Source organism: Passer montanus, unplaced genomic scaffold (assembly GCF_014805655.1).
Source record: "Passer montanus isolate IOZ18808 unplaced genomic scaffold, ASM1480565v1 scaffold5, whole genome shotgun sequence".
NCBI classification, from domain to species: Eukaryota; Metazoa; Chordata; class Aves; order Passeriformes; family Passeridae; genus Passer; species Passer montanus.
In genome coordinates, this window is record NW_024369929.1 from 15103409 (window position 1) to 15121325 (window position 17917).

Below are 17917 nucleotides of genomic sequence, written 5' to 3' on the forward strand. Positions count from 1 at the left end.
GGAGGGGGGTCCCCGCTGCCAGCCCCCTGCGGCGCTCCGGGTGCCGCGGCGGCCGCCGGGCCTTGGGGCTGAGCGGCGGGGCTCGGCCGGCTTTTTGTGCGTGTGCGTGTGTGTGTGTGTGTGTGTGTGTGTGTGTGTGCGCGGCTGACGGCTCCTGGAGCGTGAACTCCTGCGAGGGAGAGGTTCGGTTTCCCAGCAGCTCAGCTTTCTGGGTTACTTCCTGTCCCATTCTTTAGCGCTTATCTTTACTTCCATTCCCTGGAGGAGCTGCCTTGACAGGGCAGCGGTCCTGCCGTTATTATCCCTTCAACTCCTTGCTATCCTGGGAGAGTGTCCTCCTTTTCCAGGAGAGATCCCGGTTTTGATGAATAACCCCTTTCCTTCCAAATTTGTGAAGGCTCTTCCTATTTTGCCCAGCTATTGCTTTTGTATTAACCAATTCTGTTCTTCATTTCTCTCTTTTATGTCATTGTGTGGCTCAGTTCTACTTTTTTTTTTTTTTTTAGGTTTAAGCTGCCTTAAAGCAGAATTAAAAATAGTGACTCCAAAGAACAAAATAACAGAGAAGAGAGAAAACAGCACTCAAAAAGCCCCCAGAAAGGTGATGATTCATTTAGACTCTCAGAGTCATCCTAGACACATGGTTTGGCTGGGATTGGGGCCTCTTGTGTTTTTATGGATTTGAATAGGTAGCATTAGATTTCTTTGTTCTTTTCAAACCTACTTGCTGTTGACCTTTTAAAGTTTGAAAGCTCTTAATCCCATTTGAAGTACAGTTGCTCTTGTAACACTTTATGATTTTCCAGAATTATTCTGCAAATGTTGTTTTGATTATGAATTGCTACTTAAAGGGGGTTTTGTGTCTTCATCTCAGTGTCACTTAAAAATACTTTGCTCTAGGTCGTTAAAAGGATCTTTTCTTTAAGTCTTTCCATAAATTTATGGGTTCAGCATTGCTTCTGTTTCGATTTTCAAATCTTTATTGGGCTAGGTCATGGTAAATGCATTTTGTTGGTTTAGTCATACCTCACTTCTGTGTGGGTCACTTTATTATGTGTGTGTTGTAACGGGGCTGCAAAAATTGAAATTAATTTAATTGGATGGTGTCTGCTTACAAGTCCTTACTTTTTGGGCTGAGATCATAGAAGAAGATGATGCTGTTGGGTGCTTAAGGGGAGAAAATGAAAGGAGTCATGAAAACCAGTGCTGCTGGTAGGAGGGAGGTTCTGTTGCAGGGGGAGAGCTGCTCGCGGGGAGAACTGCGTGCTTTACGTGGTGAGATGAAGAAATGGATCCTAGCAGAGAGAGTGGGGGGTGAATGATGTCAGCCAGACTTTTTCTGCATCCTGCTGTCAGTGTGCTCCAAAGGATGGGGACTCTGTGCCTTCTTCTAACGCAGGGTCTGTCTTGAAGCCATTTTAATCTGTTTCAAAAGTAGGTGAGCTTGGCTTTTTGGCTAAGATGCCCTCCCTGGAGGTCGCTCTGGTCTGTGTCATGTTTTCAGAGATGTCACTGACTGTACCAAAACGTTGTTCATTGTTGGCAATCAGTTGTTTTTGAGCATTAGCCTGCAGGAGAAACAGCAGTATTTGTTGCCAGCAGCCTTGGTCAAGGCTGGATCATTTTTCCAATACAGATGTCTTTAGATTAAGACAAAAAGTGGTTGCTCTGTTTTGAAGATTAAATAGAAAATCCCTCTGTAACACAAGTGCAACAAATCCTGAGGCACGCTTTGGAAGTGCAGGGAAGAAATTTTCCATGTTATTTTGATAACTCAGGAGTAATGGCAGAACATGTGGACATGCCCAGTGTGATTCCAGGAGGGATTTTCCTGCTAATAGGTGAGGCAGATGTGCATCAGTACAAACTTACCAGTGCAGTTATTGCACAGCTGTTTCATCTGAATTTAATTTATTATAACTCCCATTTCCCAACCCACCCAGTGCCTCTCACATCAGGGCTGTAGCTGCTCCAACAGGACACCTTGTGGTGCCAACAATTCATGGGATCTTTGGGATTTATCCACAACAGGAGACCTAAGTTTTCATTTGATTTGTGAAGTTCCTTCCTAGTGTGAAATGCCAGTGCAGCAAAGTTTGATTCAGATGCAGAGACTGGAATTGAGTTCATAGGAATCAGGGAATTAACTGCTGGCTAAAATTTGCACATGGTTTAAACAGGGCACAGAGATCACTGATGTGCTGAAGTCCTGCTCTTGATCCCTGGAAGAAATGCAGCATGCTGCAAGTATAGCAGCCCTTTAGAGAAAGCCTTAGTCTTCAGGCTATATGCTCTTTTTGGGTTTGTTTTTCCTCACTGTGAATTCTCAACCCTTAAAGGAAATGTGCTGTCTGAGGGATGGTTTTGTTTTGTTCCAGCAATGCTTACAGAATGATATTATCACAGTGAAATCTTGCTTTGTCCACTGAAGACATCCAACACATTTTGTCCACTTGGATTCTTTTAGTCTGTATTAAATTGAAATACATATCAAATGTACTTCTAGGGATTGTTGAATGACACAAACTCTGTAAGCAGCACTGAGTTGGTTTATCAGCTGTGCTCTCAGAATTAGGGCTGAAGTGACTCCTTTAATATGGTTTGAGCTCACCATTGGTTCCTGCTTCTGTCATTCCATGCAGTGTTGGTGTTTGGGTGCTTTAATGATAGTAAATCACGTGAAAATACATAAATCTTAGCAATTAACACTTGCTACAAATTAATTACTCACAAGGCTAAGCTTCCATCTGACTTTTGCTGTTTAAAACTTAGCGATAGCACTGCTGTAAGTTGGAGGAGAATTGGTATTTTTTGCTTGGTACGCGAGGATCTCCAAGCATGCTGCAGAGCACAAGCTCCCTGCAGTTTGTCAGTGCACATCTTGAGGGAGGAGGTTCTGGCTGTGTGAACCTGATGCAGCATTCTCTACTGAAAAAAGAGCTGGAAGGCCTTGCTTTAGCATCAGCATTGAGGTCCTGCCTTCAGAAGGAATTGCAGGATTTTATTCTTGGGGCTCTGCTTGTGCTTAAGGTCGCCAGTGTATGGGTGGGGGTGCTGAGGATGGTGAGTGCTTGCTGTGCTTGCTGGAGGGGAAGTTTCCCTCAGGTTTGCACACCTGAAGTTGTTTGAGCTGGGTGATGTCCCTGATTCTCCATCAGGCCCAAAGTCAGACCTCACAACCTCTCAGTGAGATGGGTAATTGTGGTAAAATGACACCTCTGTGCTTCAGTTTCACCCACCTGCAGAATGTAAGGGCACAACAGCTGCTTATTAGTGTGTAACAACACCACCTCTAGCTCTAGGAACACCTGAAGTTGGTGGGGCACTTGTAGATTAACTCTTTTGGTTATTTTAAATTTCATATGTCCAAGCTGGCCTTACAGGAGCTCTCATGAGAAATGTGTAACTTTTAATGACACCTTGTGAGGAGTGAAGGCTTCTTTCCTTGGAAGCAGCAGTTCCTCTGTGAGGTTTTGGATTCATGCACCATTAACTCGTTGCTTTCAGGCCCAGCACCTTGCATGTGTTGCTTGGTGATTTTCATTTCAGCCACAGGGATACCTCGCTTGGTGTCTGGGCTGTAGCATGAAACTTTCAGTAGAAAATATATTTGGGGTTATAAGGCTCTGTGAAATTTTGTTATTTCACATGTTACTTGCAAACTTCACGATTGGGATGTGAGAATGTAAATGACAACACAATTGTTTGCCCTACTCTCTTGTCTGAAGAGCTCCTGGAATAGGAGCGTGAGTGACAGCTGAAATGATGGTTGTGTTTAGTTTGTCAAAAATATATTGACCATTTTTAAAATGCCATGTGAGTGAGAACACATTTAGCTTGTTCAAGCTTTGAAATGGGTAGGAGAAGTGAGTTGTGAGACTAATGAAGGCTGATGTGATTATCCTTATTGCACAGGGCTTTCCTTTTTCTGTTGTTTATTTGATTTAAATGTCTCAGAATACTTCAGCCACAGGCAACTCAGATCTACACTGATGAGGTCTATGCCAGATACTAAATGTCATGTGTAATGGTACACTTCCCTTGTTGTACAGAGTTAGGCTGACATCAGTAATTTATGGCCCTTATTCTGCTCTTGGGTGTGTAATCTCAGTTTAGGGATCAGGTCTTTCTGTCAGGCCATGTGAATGAGCAAAATACTGAATTTTGGGATCTCGCTTTTTGTACCAACCTTTAACTTTCTTTAAAGTAAGTGTATACATATGTTGGAATTAATTTTCCACATGATATTTGCAGTGACTTTAAAGTGACACATTGATGTGGAAAAGTCTTAAGATCTCTTTGACAACATGAGACGTTATCAATAGATAATGAGGATGTTTGTCTTATTATTTTTATTTGGTGCTGCCTCTACTATTATTATTAGTGTTTTAATCAAATTTTGTTAAGTCATTGAGTGAGGGAGCTTTACTCTTACTAAATATGACTTATTTTTATTAAAGTTGCAGATCTTACTCTTGCCATATGCAGCTAATTTTCCTTTGGGGGGAAAAAGCTTGTTACTTTTTTAGTGGAGCAATCTGTTACCTTGTCTGTAGTCTGTGAAGTCAGTGCAATTCTAATTTGCATCAGCTAATAAAAAATGTGTGGGTTTTAAAGTGAAAATCATGCAAAAATTTGAAAAAAAAAAAGGTGAACGACTGATCATCTATGCAGAAAAACAAGGCTAGAAATGTGATCAAATTAGGTCATGGCAGTGCAGTTTTGTGCAGGGCTGTAAGCATATCTGAAGACCTTGTATGTTTTATCTTGGGAAGCAAAGCTTTTGAAAAATGTGCATAAGAGGGATAAAAAGGGCTTTTTTTCATCCTCCTCTTTCAGCTATCATTGTGAAAGCATGATTTTATGTTGCATTAAAGTGGCAGAAATTTCAACTTAATCTGAGAGCTGCGCAGTTCATGGAACTGCTCTGGTGCAACTCGTTTGCAGAAGAAACGAGTCACAGTTGGGTTTGTGTGATCAGCTGTACAATTAAGTATTTAATGGCTTTATTGTTTATTACATGATTGCAGTGCTCACATGAGATAAGGGGGCCTTTCACTAAAAGTTTGCAGCCAAAGGAAATGAAAGGTCAGATAAAGGTGTACAAAGAATTAGTGAAATAACAGTGATGAGTACAGGAGGAATGGTCTGGGACTGATCCCATTAACTGCAGGTGACATTGGGGGTAAGGAGGGGCCAGTCTGAAGGAGGAATCTGCACAGGGGCTGCAACTGGCTTTTGGTAAACCTTGATTCTAAAAGGCTGGTTTTTCTGTATGAAGAAAAGGGAGAAGATTTTTGAGTGGTGGTTTTCTTGTACTGTGGCAGTGGCTTTACCTGTTTGTGAAACACAGCGTGTGTCAGCTTGAGCTGTCACATGAGGGAGAGGAGACAGGCTGGTGGCTCTGCAAATCCAGCTGAAGGACACAACTCAATGGTCTGTGGGTTCAGGTTTTATTCCTTATTTAGTGAAACAGAGATGGGATGGAGATTTAAAAAAAAAACAACCAAACTCCGTACAAAAGCAACAATAAAAAACCCCACAAACAAATAAAAAACCTGCAAAAGTAGTTAGGGAAGAACTAAATGGATCCTGAATGTTTTTCCTGGCATCTGACTCCCGCAGGGAGGTGTTGAGCAGTGAGGCAGAAGTACCTACTGTGACCTTTGTATCCATTCTTGTTCCATACAGCAGGGGCAGATACAGGTAATTATTAGAAAAGGGTGTAGACCATTTCTTCAAGGTTTACTCCAGACAGGAAGCACATCCCTCATTTCTCTTGTCTTCCATAAAATATTCTCTGTAGACTTTTCCTCGTGTGGCAGAAGCAAGATCTGCCCTCCCCAGCCTCTGGAGGACTCTTTGGTAATGATAGAAAACACACCTTGGGTCTTTTCTGACATAGCTGCATTAAAATGTAGCATTCTCACACATAGACAAAGTAAAAGTAAGTAAACCTCTGGCTTTTATTCTTTACAACTAACAAGAAATACCATTTTTTTAAAGGGCTAGCAGGTTGTTTGACACACATGGGCACAGAAGATTATGAACAGTGAAGACAATGAAGAGTGGGACATCCATCAAAGAGTAACAACCTCTTATAAGGTAATTCAGGACCACATTGAGTTTATCCTGTTGTACTTGCAAAATCAATTAAGTAACTGTTGCTGTCCTCCATTTTCATGGCACTATAAAATCATTATAACCAAGAATATATAGGTATCTTTTTCCCCCATGTGCTTCCTTTCATTTTTTTACTTGCATGCAGAAAGCCAGTATGTAACAACCCAAATGCATGCTGAGTTCTGAATGAGATTGATTACAGTTGCAAAACATTAAATATTAAATGCCAAAGGGCTACTTCCAGTAGTCCTTCTTCTCTTCTCCAAAGATTGATGTCTTAAATGGGGCTCTGCAAACAGGAGTTTTAAATGATCTATGGAGCTGAAGTAAAAATGTTTTCAAAGCTGGTGTGTACCTAAAACTATCCTGAAACCTTTAATGTTATGGTTAAGTATTTTTGTCATTTGAATTTCATTGCTTGCCATAGGGGTGAGATGGAAGAGTGGATATTTACAGAAACTGTGCAAGTGATAAAAGGAGCTGCCTGACTTTGTCTTCTGCTTTGTATGTTTTAGTACTTATGTACTTTAGTACCAGCTAATTTGAATAAGCTCTGCTAGTCACATGCAACATATGGAGCCAATGCCAATTTTTTATAATGCTGCATTGCAAATATACCCACCAGCTGAGAAGTGTGAGAGAGAGAGCTCTGCTTTGCCTCAACCAACTGTCTTCACAGAGAGTTGCAGGGGGAAGGAATACTGCTGGCCCTTCAAATGAGAAATCCCATTTCACTTCATCTCTTGAGTCATCCCATCTCTTTCTGTAGCATTTTGAGCAACTAGCCTGACCTTAGTTTTCAGGATCACTTGAGGGCTTGCAAGTATTTGTCCTTTACAAGAAAGGACTGTAAAAATGGCATCATAAAGTTTGTTTACATTAAGTTTTGATCAGATATTCTCTGATTTGAAAAAAAAAAGTTTTCATATCTCGTTTTCGTAGGTATTCAGAAACTAGGGCTAAAAGGGACATGGTCTGAATTGCAATTTTGTAAGGGTTTTGCATGACTCATCATCATCAGTTAGATTCTACTGTCAGTTTTCACCTGCAAATCCAAAGATCTTACTGTTGCAGCTGGAATTTCATTACCAGTGCTGTTAGTGGTGTGATGCAGAGTGAAGTCAAGCTCGCTGTCTTATAGGTGAGCATGTTCTGAAGTGCTAATTGGAGTTTAGAAAAGAGCTTAGCAAAAGCTTATTAGAGTCAATAGAAATACTTCCATTGTCACCAGATTAACCAAGTTTGATTTTTGGAATATGCTGCAAAAGCTGACCTATTGAGTTGGCAGTTGCTGCTTTGCAAATCCCCTTTCCTCCCAGTCTCAAATAATGAAGTTCACACTGTAAAACAAAACAAAGCCAGTTTCTAAGCCATGTATAACATATGGAGCTAAAAAGTCTTCTTTAATAACCCTATGCTGAAGAAGTGATTGTTGCCATACATGGTAGGCTGAAGCATTTATAAATGTCAAAGACAGGCGTTTGCTGTGTGTGATTTCCATATTTGCAGGGTAAGTAGGGTCACTGGAGCACCTGTTAATTATGAGTTTCTGTCTCTCCAAAAAGCAGATAAAAACTTCTATACCATGGGCACGAGGAGGTTGCAGAAGAGCAAAGACACACTGTGCCTTTGTCTGCAAAGCTGGCAGTGATTGATGCTTTCACTTTGCTCTTGTCTGTGGGTATACCTGCATCACAGGAAAACAAGTGTCCAGTGGGATATGGAGAGTGACTGCAATTTCTTTTGAATGACCTGTGGATCATGAGGATCTGGAAGTCTTTATGATACCTGAAAGAAGGCTTAGGTGATGATGTCTGTTGACATCCTAAAAAAACAAAAAATTACTGTAAATTTTAAGTTTTGCTTGAAATTAATTTTCACCATTAGGACTTTTCTTTGTACTTTAATGTTGATTAACTTTGCAGGAGTCTAAATACATTCCTGTTTTTAATCTTCTAGGTCTGTGTTGATATCCATCCACGTTTGAATATTTTCTGAGGCTCCTATTGCTCAGCATTACCTTTCTCATACCCTGATTTTATTCTTTCTTCTGATATTCCTCTCTATTTTAGGACTGTGGGATATAATACACAGTGTCTGTGAAAATGCAATCACTTAACTTTGTGTACTGGGGAGCAATCCTGAAATACCTGTTCATTTTCTTGCCCCCAAGTAGAACTACAGGTGGTACTTTGCAAACAGAGCATGGAGTACATACTATTTCTCTTTCCCAATGTGTGCTTGTTTCTAGGCTCTTTTACAGTGGCTATTTTAGATACCCTTTTGGCCCAGCTCTTATGTACTGTATCAAGGTAATTATAAGTGGAATTATTCTGATATATGTTCTCATGGTGTTTGACAGGACTGTAGTAACTGCACTTAAATGTATTTTCAGGTCTCATAAAATATTATCCTTGTATTTGATTTTTGGAACGTAGAAGTTCTTTACAGCCTTTGTGTACTAATTAAGAAGTGCTCAAGCCAGAATACAAACAGAAGACTAATTAAAAAATAGGTGAAAAAGGAAAAAAAGATAATTAAAGTTTTCAATTTGAGCATTAGTGTTACTAATACATGCAGTAGGTCACAGGATTCTCTTGGTAAGATATTTTCACTGAAGCTTACAAGAGGTGCATTTCTAGAAAAATAAAGAGTATCATAGCTCAGTTACTGTAGCAGTGCAGTGGTGCTTCCTGCAACTGTTTGGATTATCCATTCCTTAGTTTGGATAATCCATTTAACCAGTGTCTCTGGAGGTAGTGATATTAACCACAGTGTGATTTTGAAATGAATGGTGGGTTCTGGAGATTTTTCATTTTGCTCATTGCTCAGTTGCTTTAATTGTGAACTGCTGCTTGATGCTGTCACTTCTGAAGAAAACATTTACTATTTATAATGTGCAAGTGTCCTTTTCTTTTGCAGTTCAGTGATGTCACCATGTACTATGATTTTGCTAATAAGAGTGAGATCATTTGGGGTTTATCCTCAGTGTAACATCACTTTTCTCAGCATACAGACAGAAGTCTTAGCATCGCATTCCGTTAATCCTTCTTTTCCTACCTACCCATTTCTGATCCCAATCCTAATTTATTCCTGCTTCCCATTGACTGAAGGTGACTCGTGTGAGCTCATGAGGCTCCTGTAAAGGCCAGACTCAGCTAGGATGTTACACCACCACTGCAGGAGGAACCCTGAGCTGCAGGAAGAGTTGCAGATCCAGGCTGCCGTGGCCGCCGGCGATGTTCACACCGTGCGCAAGATGCTGGAGCAGGGATATTCCCCCAACGGCCGGGATGCCAACGGCTGGACCCTGCTTCACTTCTCTGCAGCAAGAGGCAAGGAGAGGTGTGTCCGTGTCTTTCTGGAACATGGAGGTGAGTTCCCCACAGAGAAAAGTCTTGGTACTCATCTCTGTTTGTTTTGGTTTGGGGTAAATCTGGGAGAGAACTTTTAAAGGGCTTTTTTTTTTTAGAAAAGTAGATTTAATTGGTTCTTTTCTTAATTGGTTTGGGAAAAACATTTTTTTGGAGCAAATTGGAAAAATTGTTAATTAAATAATATTAAATAATAAAACTTCTTGTTGTTTTAAAAGAGATTATAAACTCAGAAGAGTCTCTTTTTTGGGTTGTAGTTTGGCTTACTTAGTCTTTTATTAGTTTTGTTGGCATTGGAAATGTTGTGGCTCAGGCCTGGCTTGGTGGGCTGTAGCTGTGAGGTTTTGGTGGTTTTTTTGGATGTTTAGTTTAGAGTAGGTTTAAATAGGTTTAAAGAAAAAGGAAAAAAATCGATAGTTTAGGGAACTTTTTTGCTTTAGCTAGTTGAAACTAACTAAAATGAAGGAGAATTCTGTTTTGCTGTCTGTCTATCTGCAGACAACAACAGTTTAGGAGTAGTAATGTGGAGGAGTGAGTGCAGTGTCTGAAAACAAACTCCGCGCTTCTTCCTCCCCTTTCACTCTTTGGAACAAGTCTTAAAGGTGCAAAACTTGTTATTCAGCATAAACAGAACAGATGATTGGGGATAAAAGCATCATATAGTCAAGTCAAGACATCATCTGACACCTTTCTTTCCCAGTTTGCACTGCAGGGCTTTCCAGCACTGGTTAGATATCAAAATACTTCCGGTTATCTTTTGTAATTATTTTTTATTCTTTTGTTTTTAATATCTGTTTATTTCTGATGCATACTCTGTGAATGACATCATAGCTCAGCTTTATATTTTAATAACTATTTCCCCCCAGCATTGCCTAGGAATTGTTCAAGGAGTGAATAAGCATTATGAAAATAGGGCATTATAAGGACTCATTATAAAATGAAATGCACTCACAGCACTCACTACAGGGTTTTCTTCTGTGTTAGGGGGTATTATTGAGGAAGGCAGATCACTGAATTTAAATCCTAGGGAAGCTTGTTTCAGAATCCTAAAGCAAGTTAACCAATTGCATTAAAGACTAAATTTAATATAGGCTTTAAGAGAATCTGCTAAATTTTATCAAAACAGTCCTCTTTGTGCAAGGACTTCACTGTCACTCATCCAGATGAGTTTACAGCTCTCCTACATCCAGCCACAATGAAACTTTATTTCAAGAACTGACTGAGTTTTGTTGATTTAAGTGGTACTCATGTGGGTGATGATTATCATCCCTGAGGTGGTACAGTCAGAATTTCTCATTGCTTTATCATCTTCCAAGGCCACCTGAAGCTTTAGAAAGGGATCATCCTAATCTTTTAAAGTGGTACTGGAGAGGAAATCAGTAGATGTTCTCCACGTCCTGATCAGTGCTCTTGAAGAACAGCATCCTCTATTCCAGCACTGTCCTTACCAAATGAATGATGAGGTTTTCAGTCCCAAGGAAACTGAAATGATCTTTGTGATGCTTGGTGTATCTGAGCCATATGGACCCCTTGTGTCTGTCCCTGGGTTTGTCAGCTGTATGGATCTTCCTGAAAGTGCAGTGGCATTAACAGGCTGTGGTAATGGTACAATCAGTGATTTGTTCCTTAAGAGCAGTGGTGAAATACAGCCTGAGCAACTGGACTGTGGATGCACCTACCATAGATTGTAACCACATAAATAGGGCAAACCCTCATGGCCTTCTTGGAAGGGGGAAAAATATATATTCATATACAATATATAACTTTAAATTCCACTTTTTAAAAGTAATATATGCAGATAATCTCAAGCCTTCAAAAGTTTAAGGCTTTAAATCATATACATTGCTTTAAACTTTTTATCTGTAAGTTTAAAGATGATAAAAAACCCCCAGTCCCTTCTGTATTCCTATGTATTTTCATTTTATAGGTTTTCATAATATCTAGCTGCTGATGCAGTGGTTTGTTTTTATTTTTGTTGTTACTCTTTCCCATACAAAGTAGCAGTTGAATGTGATGCCTCATGAAAACTGCCTGTAATGAAACACCTTTGTCCTCAGGCAGCTTGGAGTTGAATCACCAGGATGAGAAAGTTGAGTAACAAATAGTGTGAGGTTTAGTCATCCACAGCAGCTTTCCTACAGCTGAGCCTCACTCCCCAAAACTGGCACTGCCTGGTGCCTTGCCTCGTTTTCCCTCAAAACAGAGGCATAAAAATAATGAGTATTTATCACATAATAATGTCACAAATGAGTTATTAAGCAGCAAGTGAGTTGACTCTTACAAGCTGCGTTAATCATGCCACCCTCATTAGGGAGAGGTTTGTGTCTACCTTTGCTCATGTGGTCTCTACTTTTCTCCCTCTGGAGTAGATTGTTTTTGCTGCTGGTGCTTAATCCCCGTGGAACAAAAAACCATACCTGGGTGAAGGAGAAAGTCTTTTTCTGTTGTGACTCTTACGGTAAAATAGAGAGTATTGAACTATATATTGGTAATAAATTGACAGTGAGAGGGAGCCTGTGGAGTTCTGTGGGAAAGAGAGAATTGAGATGGGAAGGAAGGGGTGGTTGGTGCTGGTTGTGGCTGTCTGGAGGGGTGATGGAGCTGAGCAGGGCTGGGAATATTTTCATGGGGAAAATAGGAGTGGGAAAACCCCAGTGGGCTGTTGCTGAGTGTAGAGTGCTGTGTCTCAGATCTGAGAAGCTGCAAGGCTCCCAGCATAGCCTGCCAGTGGGATGGAGGGTGAGTTGGGCTAATAAAGGCTGAGAAGGAATCTGGTCACTGACCTGGAAATAAGAAGTAGATTCTTATGGGAGTCATGACCTGTCCGCCTCCTGCTTTTGCTTTTTCTCTTCCATCATTGCTCACCAGCAAAGAAAAGAGCCAGAGGACAGTGTTGTGCATGCAGATTGGCTGATTTGAGTGGAGGTGGTGGAACAGCAGGAAGCTTTTTATTATCTGCTGAGGAAGGAGACACAGATAGATGGGGAAAAGGCAGAAAAAACAGTCCAGACTAAAGGATGAAGCCAGCAGAAATACCAACTAGATACAGAGGGGATAAGTCAGATAACAAATATTATTTAGCAACTGGTGAAATACAGAAAGTTCATCATAACCATGGAAGAACTTAGTTTTCATAAGAAATAGTGAATTTTTACTTTCTTTATTTGTTTGTCTTGTTTTATTAAAATGAAGATTCTATGAAGCCATCTCTTCCCACCCATAAAAATGTACAGAGTCACAAAGCAACACCAAAACAGAGAGTGTAGTTTTTAGTAATCTTTAGTAATCTAGTAAAACAAGCCTGTTTTCCCTTTAGTGTACTTTGTAAATTTTTAATATGTCATGTAGAGACAGACAATCCAACACTGGACAAGAAATATGTTTTATTAATTTCCAGCCACCACTATTAATGTTACAACAAGCTAAAATCTTGAAAGTGTTCAGTTAGCTGTCCCTTGGTGATACCTTCTCAGCATTAACTGAGCACTTTCTGGTTATTCATATCAAAATGAAGAAATAATTCACTAAAGCTCCTAGAAATGAAATAATAAGAGAAAGTAGCCAAGCAGCCATATTTATTTATTTTTAGTCTTGGCTTCAAGGTATCTAAATTTTAGTAAGGTCAGGCAGAATCTGCGAGGATCTAGAGAATGCCAAATGCTCACCCCCCACCCTAAGCTCCTAAAGTGTTTCTGTCTCTGAACAATAATGCTTTCCTGGACATCTTCTGTATCAATGTTATCTTAGGAAATTCAAAACAGAAGCTGCATGTAGCCATGCTTCTAAACCTTGTGGTCAGAATTAAGCCCTAGCTGAGGGAAATAAGCTTGAAATAATAGAAATACTCAATGGAGCCAGAAGCATTGCTTAAGCATTGCTTTCTTGGCTTCCTAAATTATAAATATTGCTGTAATAGAGTGACCTAAGGAAGGTGTCAAGAATAAAGGAAAACTGTCCCACTGAGCTGTAAATTGAAACTCTGAAATATGGGTCTTTTATTTATGAATCTCTATATCCTCTAGATTGCAGTATTAGGAAGAGTTTTATTAACAGTGGACTTTAAGTAACTATTTAATATCTAGTTGAGGTGCCCAGCTTTCACATGAAATAAAATAATCTCAGTGTCATTCAATGCTACAGATTTTCTGTGTGAAGTGGGCTTGATTGCAGTAATTGGTACCCTTGATAGCTTTTCAAGGTTTCTGCCATTATGTTTTGACTTGTATTTAAGAACCATTGAAAGTGACCAAATGCAGTTGCTCATGTTTCTACTCTATTCTGATCTATTCTGCTTTCCCCATAGTAATTGGAAGCTTGGAATGAAAGAACTGTTTGACAGTCAGGATGGAGATGAGACAGAGAACTGCTGGCAAGTGCTTAATCCCTTTCTAGCTAAAACTGCCAGGTAGTTTTTACCCCTCTGCAGATTCTAAAAGGTTATCTGAGAGTCATTCCCAATTCATTTTTACCTTGCTCATGTTCCAGGGGAGGAGAGTTGCTTTACAACATGATACAAATACTGAAAATTTTGGAAAAATCAAATGAAAGCCCCACAGCAGCACAAGTTCTTTAGGCAGCATCAGCTTTGGGGTGTTACTTTTACTAAGACAGGGACTGAGTGGATGGAATTTGTTTGCAACTTCCTGCAGGTCCAGCCTCTGCTAAAAGCTCCTGTGAAATTCGGAAGTTTTCCAGGAGGTGGCAGCAGGACATTGATGGAATAGCAACAGACATTTCGATCCTGCTAAAATTGTTTCTCTAATCCAGAGGCAGACTGTTGGCTCACTAGAAATCCATAGTCTTAATGGGAATTAAAGTATATTTTCACGAGGTTTTTCTAAGGGGTTTGTTATGGAAAGGTTGGTTGGTTGTGTTGCTTAGTAGCCCAGTTGTGAGGTTTTTTCCCCGTCCTTAAGAAACGTCTCCTACATGACTCAGTAATTTTTTGGTTCACTTTAGTGGTCAAAACCAATTATATTTGGAAGTAAGGAAGGTGTGGAAAGGTGCTTAAAACTATATGTAAAAGGCATCCTGGTGTTGCAAGGAAATGGTTTGGTTTGGATTACAACAACCAGTATAAAAGTGCATATAGGTGCACATATAAAAGTTGGGCCATATCTGCTTGAATTTGGAAATGGCACTGATTAAACAGGCTTGTGGCAATGACCTGCACCTCATTTGGGGGTAGAAATGATGCCTTGCATGCCTTTTGCAGTGTGGGAGACAGAAGATACAACTGAAATATTATTTCTTTTAAAAATGTTTTTTGGTGGAAGACAGCTCTGCCTGCTGCTGTCTCCTTTCCATCATGTCCCTCTTTGTCCCCAGTTCTGCCCCTCAGACTGTACCATCCCTCTGCTTGTTCTCCTGCCTCTTACCCACTTTATTTATCACCACTCAGAAGTCAGTGTAGAATAGTCTGAGCTATTGTTTAGAAAGAGACCCTGGGAGCAGCATCACTTTGAAATACTATCTTTGTGTGGGTTGTGCTGGTTCTTTGCTGCATTTTGGACATGATCACAGTGCAGGTTAAGAACACCCATTCAGTCACTGGCTGCATTTTCCTGCTGAGCTGTGGGTGCTTCATTCATTCCTTTAGCTCAGGTTAGTGTGACTTTTCAGAGCACTGAAACTTCTGCTTTTCATGGGAGATGAGGGAAGTTGTCACTAGCAAGGAACTAAACTTTCCATAACATATCCCTTATTTCTATGTTTATTCCTATTCTGTGCACTAGAGGCAGTTCTCACATCTTATTTCTCTGTGTACCCAGACTGCAATCATTTTTATGTTGGTTTTTTTTGTTAGTTTGTTTCCTTCCTCTCCATCTTCTTTTTCTATTTAGAAATATCCTTAAAGTTGCTGGATCATCTTTGCAGCTCTATTCTGTACTCCTTCCTTCCAGTCTTTTAATTTTAGTATAATATCTGTCTTGGTGTTATCTGGATATTATCACAGTGGGTTGGGAAGCTTATTCCTGTTTTGTGTTTGCACCATTGTGTGTTCAGTCTAGGGTAGCCTGCAATTAATATTATGTTTTGAACTTAGAGCAGGTCTTCTGGTGCAGATGGTATCTAACTTAGGTTGGGAAAGTGTTCAGACTTGCACACTGTAGTTTGTACCTTTTAGTGTCCAACAGCAGCACCCATGGATGGTGGAAGGAGAAACTTCACAGCGTGGCTTGTTCTCTAGCTGAGAAATGGCATCTTGCCTTGGGTAATTAATTAGTCACTTGTAGAACAAGTTTGGGTGTCCTGAGGAAATTAGGTAAATGGATTGGATTATTTTAATTTTTAAATTAATAAATCAGTCTGAGTGTTTGTGCTGTGTGAAGGGGAAATAAATCTGTAATTACCTGTACTCTGCACTATCAGTTTATCTGACTCCTTTCAGAAGTGGGCTTTTACATTCTTGAATTCTTGTGAAACTATAAATTCAGAACAGGTTCTAAACAGATTCATCATCTATGAAAAGAGACTTTATCAAGATAATCTAAAATAACATATATCCTACATGCTTTGGAAATCCTGCAGACCACAGAGAAACATTTTACCTAATACAGCATTACACCCTAAAACAATACAATGCTGCCAGACCACAAAACATCCGCAATTTGGGACAGCAGATGTTTCTACACATGCTTCTTTTTAAGACCAAGAAGCAACACAAGGGAAAATAAAAAGTTGAACATTGAGAAAGAAATGTAATATTGTAGAGCTGGGGGAAAACTGGATGGACAGAAAGATTTGAGTAATTAGTAATTAATTCCTAAGAGTGCTAGGAAGATGTGGAAAAGTATTTGTCAAATGGAAACATATGTATGAGAATCCAAAAAAAAAATTCTAACTTGTTCTTAAATACAATTTTAATTTTGTCTTAAAAATAGCATGTTCATGAAAGCAAGAATCAGTTTGAAGTACAAAAAATCCTGTCATGCTATGCCTGGAAAGACTAGCAATTACTGTTTGAATTTATTTTTTAATTTTTCTTTTCTTTTTCCAGCACCGGATTACCGTAACGCCTTCTAATTATTTTTACATTTTATTTTAACTTCAGCTGATCCCACAGTTAAGGACTTAATTGGAGGCTTCACTGCTCTGCACTACGCAGCCATGCACGGCCGGGCGAGGATCGCACGCCTGATGCTGGAGTCTGACTACAGAAGTGACATTATTAATGCCAAGAGCAACGACGGCTGGACTCCCCTGCACGTCGCTGCTCACTACGGCAGAGACTCCTTTGTCAGGCTCCTCCTGGAGTTCAAGGCTGAGGTTGATCCGCTCAGTGATAAAGGTACTACACCACTCCAGCTGGCCATTATCCGGGAGAGGTCAAGCTGTGTGAAAATCCTCCTGGACCACAATGCCAACATCGACATTCAGAATGGTTTCCTGTTACGATACGCTGTGATCAAAAGCAATCACTCGTACTGCCGAATGTTCCTCCAGAGAGGGGCCGATACAAACTTGGGGCGCTTGGAAGATGGACAGACACCCTTGCACTTGTCTGCTCTTAGAGATGATGTGCTTTGTGCACAAATGTTGTATAATTACGGAGCAGACACTAACACAAGGAACTATGAAGGACAGACCCCACTGGCTGTTTCAATAAGTATTTCTGGAAGTAGCCGACCCTGTCTGGATTTCTTACAAGAAGTGACAAGTATGTATGTAAGAGAAGTTAATCACAGGACACAATGTCCTCTAAAAGCCTTCTTTGAATTTAGCCCCCAGAAAAAAAAAAAAGCTTCCTCTCTGCCCCTTGATGCTATTTAAATGCACTAGAAAATTTCTGGGAAGGTGAAGGGATTGTGATGCTGGGAATCTCTTACTCGGCAAAGGAGCTAATGTGAAGTGTACTTCATTTAAATTGGTTTTGTTTGAATATCTGCAGGAAGCATTCATTTTAAAAGAGTGAACTGTAAAATCTCATTTTATTTCTGGCCTTAGCACATAAGATTTTTGAGTTTGGTTTTGTTGTTTGTTTAGGGGTTTTTTAGTGTCTTTTGTTTTGCTTTTTTATTGCCATGCAAATTCTCGGCAGTTGATGGCTTTTTCATCTGCACTACAACTAGGGCAGAAGAGAGCTTTGGCTGCTTTGTGTTGTCCCACATTCCCTCCTTCCCTCCCTTAAACCAGACAAAAAAATGCCACAGTTCATTCCTGCAACTTGAAGGGATTTCATGTGCTGTGTAGCTTTGATTTGCTTTTGTTGATGCCTTTGAAATATGAGAGATTTTAATTCATCGTGACTTCTGATATTTAGAGAAAGTATTGGGTCTGAATTTCCGGATCACTTTTGATTCCCAGTTTTTGGTGTACTAGATCTACTGAAAGTTTTCCTCTCTCAACATGGAATGCTGTACTAATGTTTCATAATCATAGTATTTCCTAAAGCATTTAGGAATTGCTGATAAGCATTT

At 40.0% G+C, this 17917-nt stretch overlaps 1 protein-coding gene across 5 annotated transcripts in view; it reads left to right on the plus strand.

Moving 5' to 3' along the window:
* The first annotated feature begins 477 nt into the window (after positions 1-477).
* The window catches only part of ASB7 (ankyrin repeat and SOCS box containing 7), a 29546-nt gene continuing 12106 nt past the window's right edge, over positions 478-17917 (plus strand). For 4 of the 5 annotated variants that reach the window (XR_005629152.1, XR_005629151.1, XR_005629150.1 and 1 more), the window contains exons 1-4: positions 478-601; positions 6007-6105; positions 9237-9497; positions 16552-17157. Coding sequence is in view for 2 of the 5 variants with exons in the window: in XM_039723328.1 (XP_039579262.1) it covers positions 9287-9497; positions 16552-17157 (817 nt within the window). In the remaining 3 variants the exon portion in view is untranslated. Of the gene's footprint in view, positions 602-6006; positions 6106-9236; positions 9498-16551; positions 17166-17917 lie in introns of all 5 variants that reach the window. The other variant, XM_039723329.1, reaches the window with a different exon arrangement.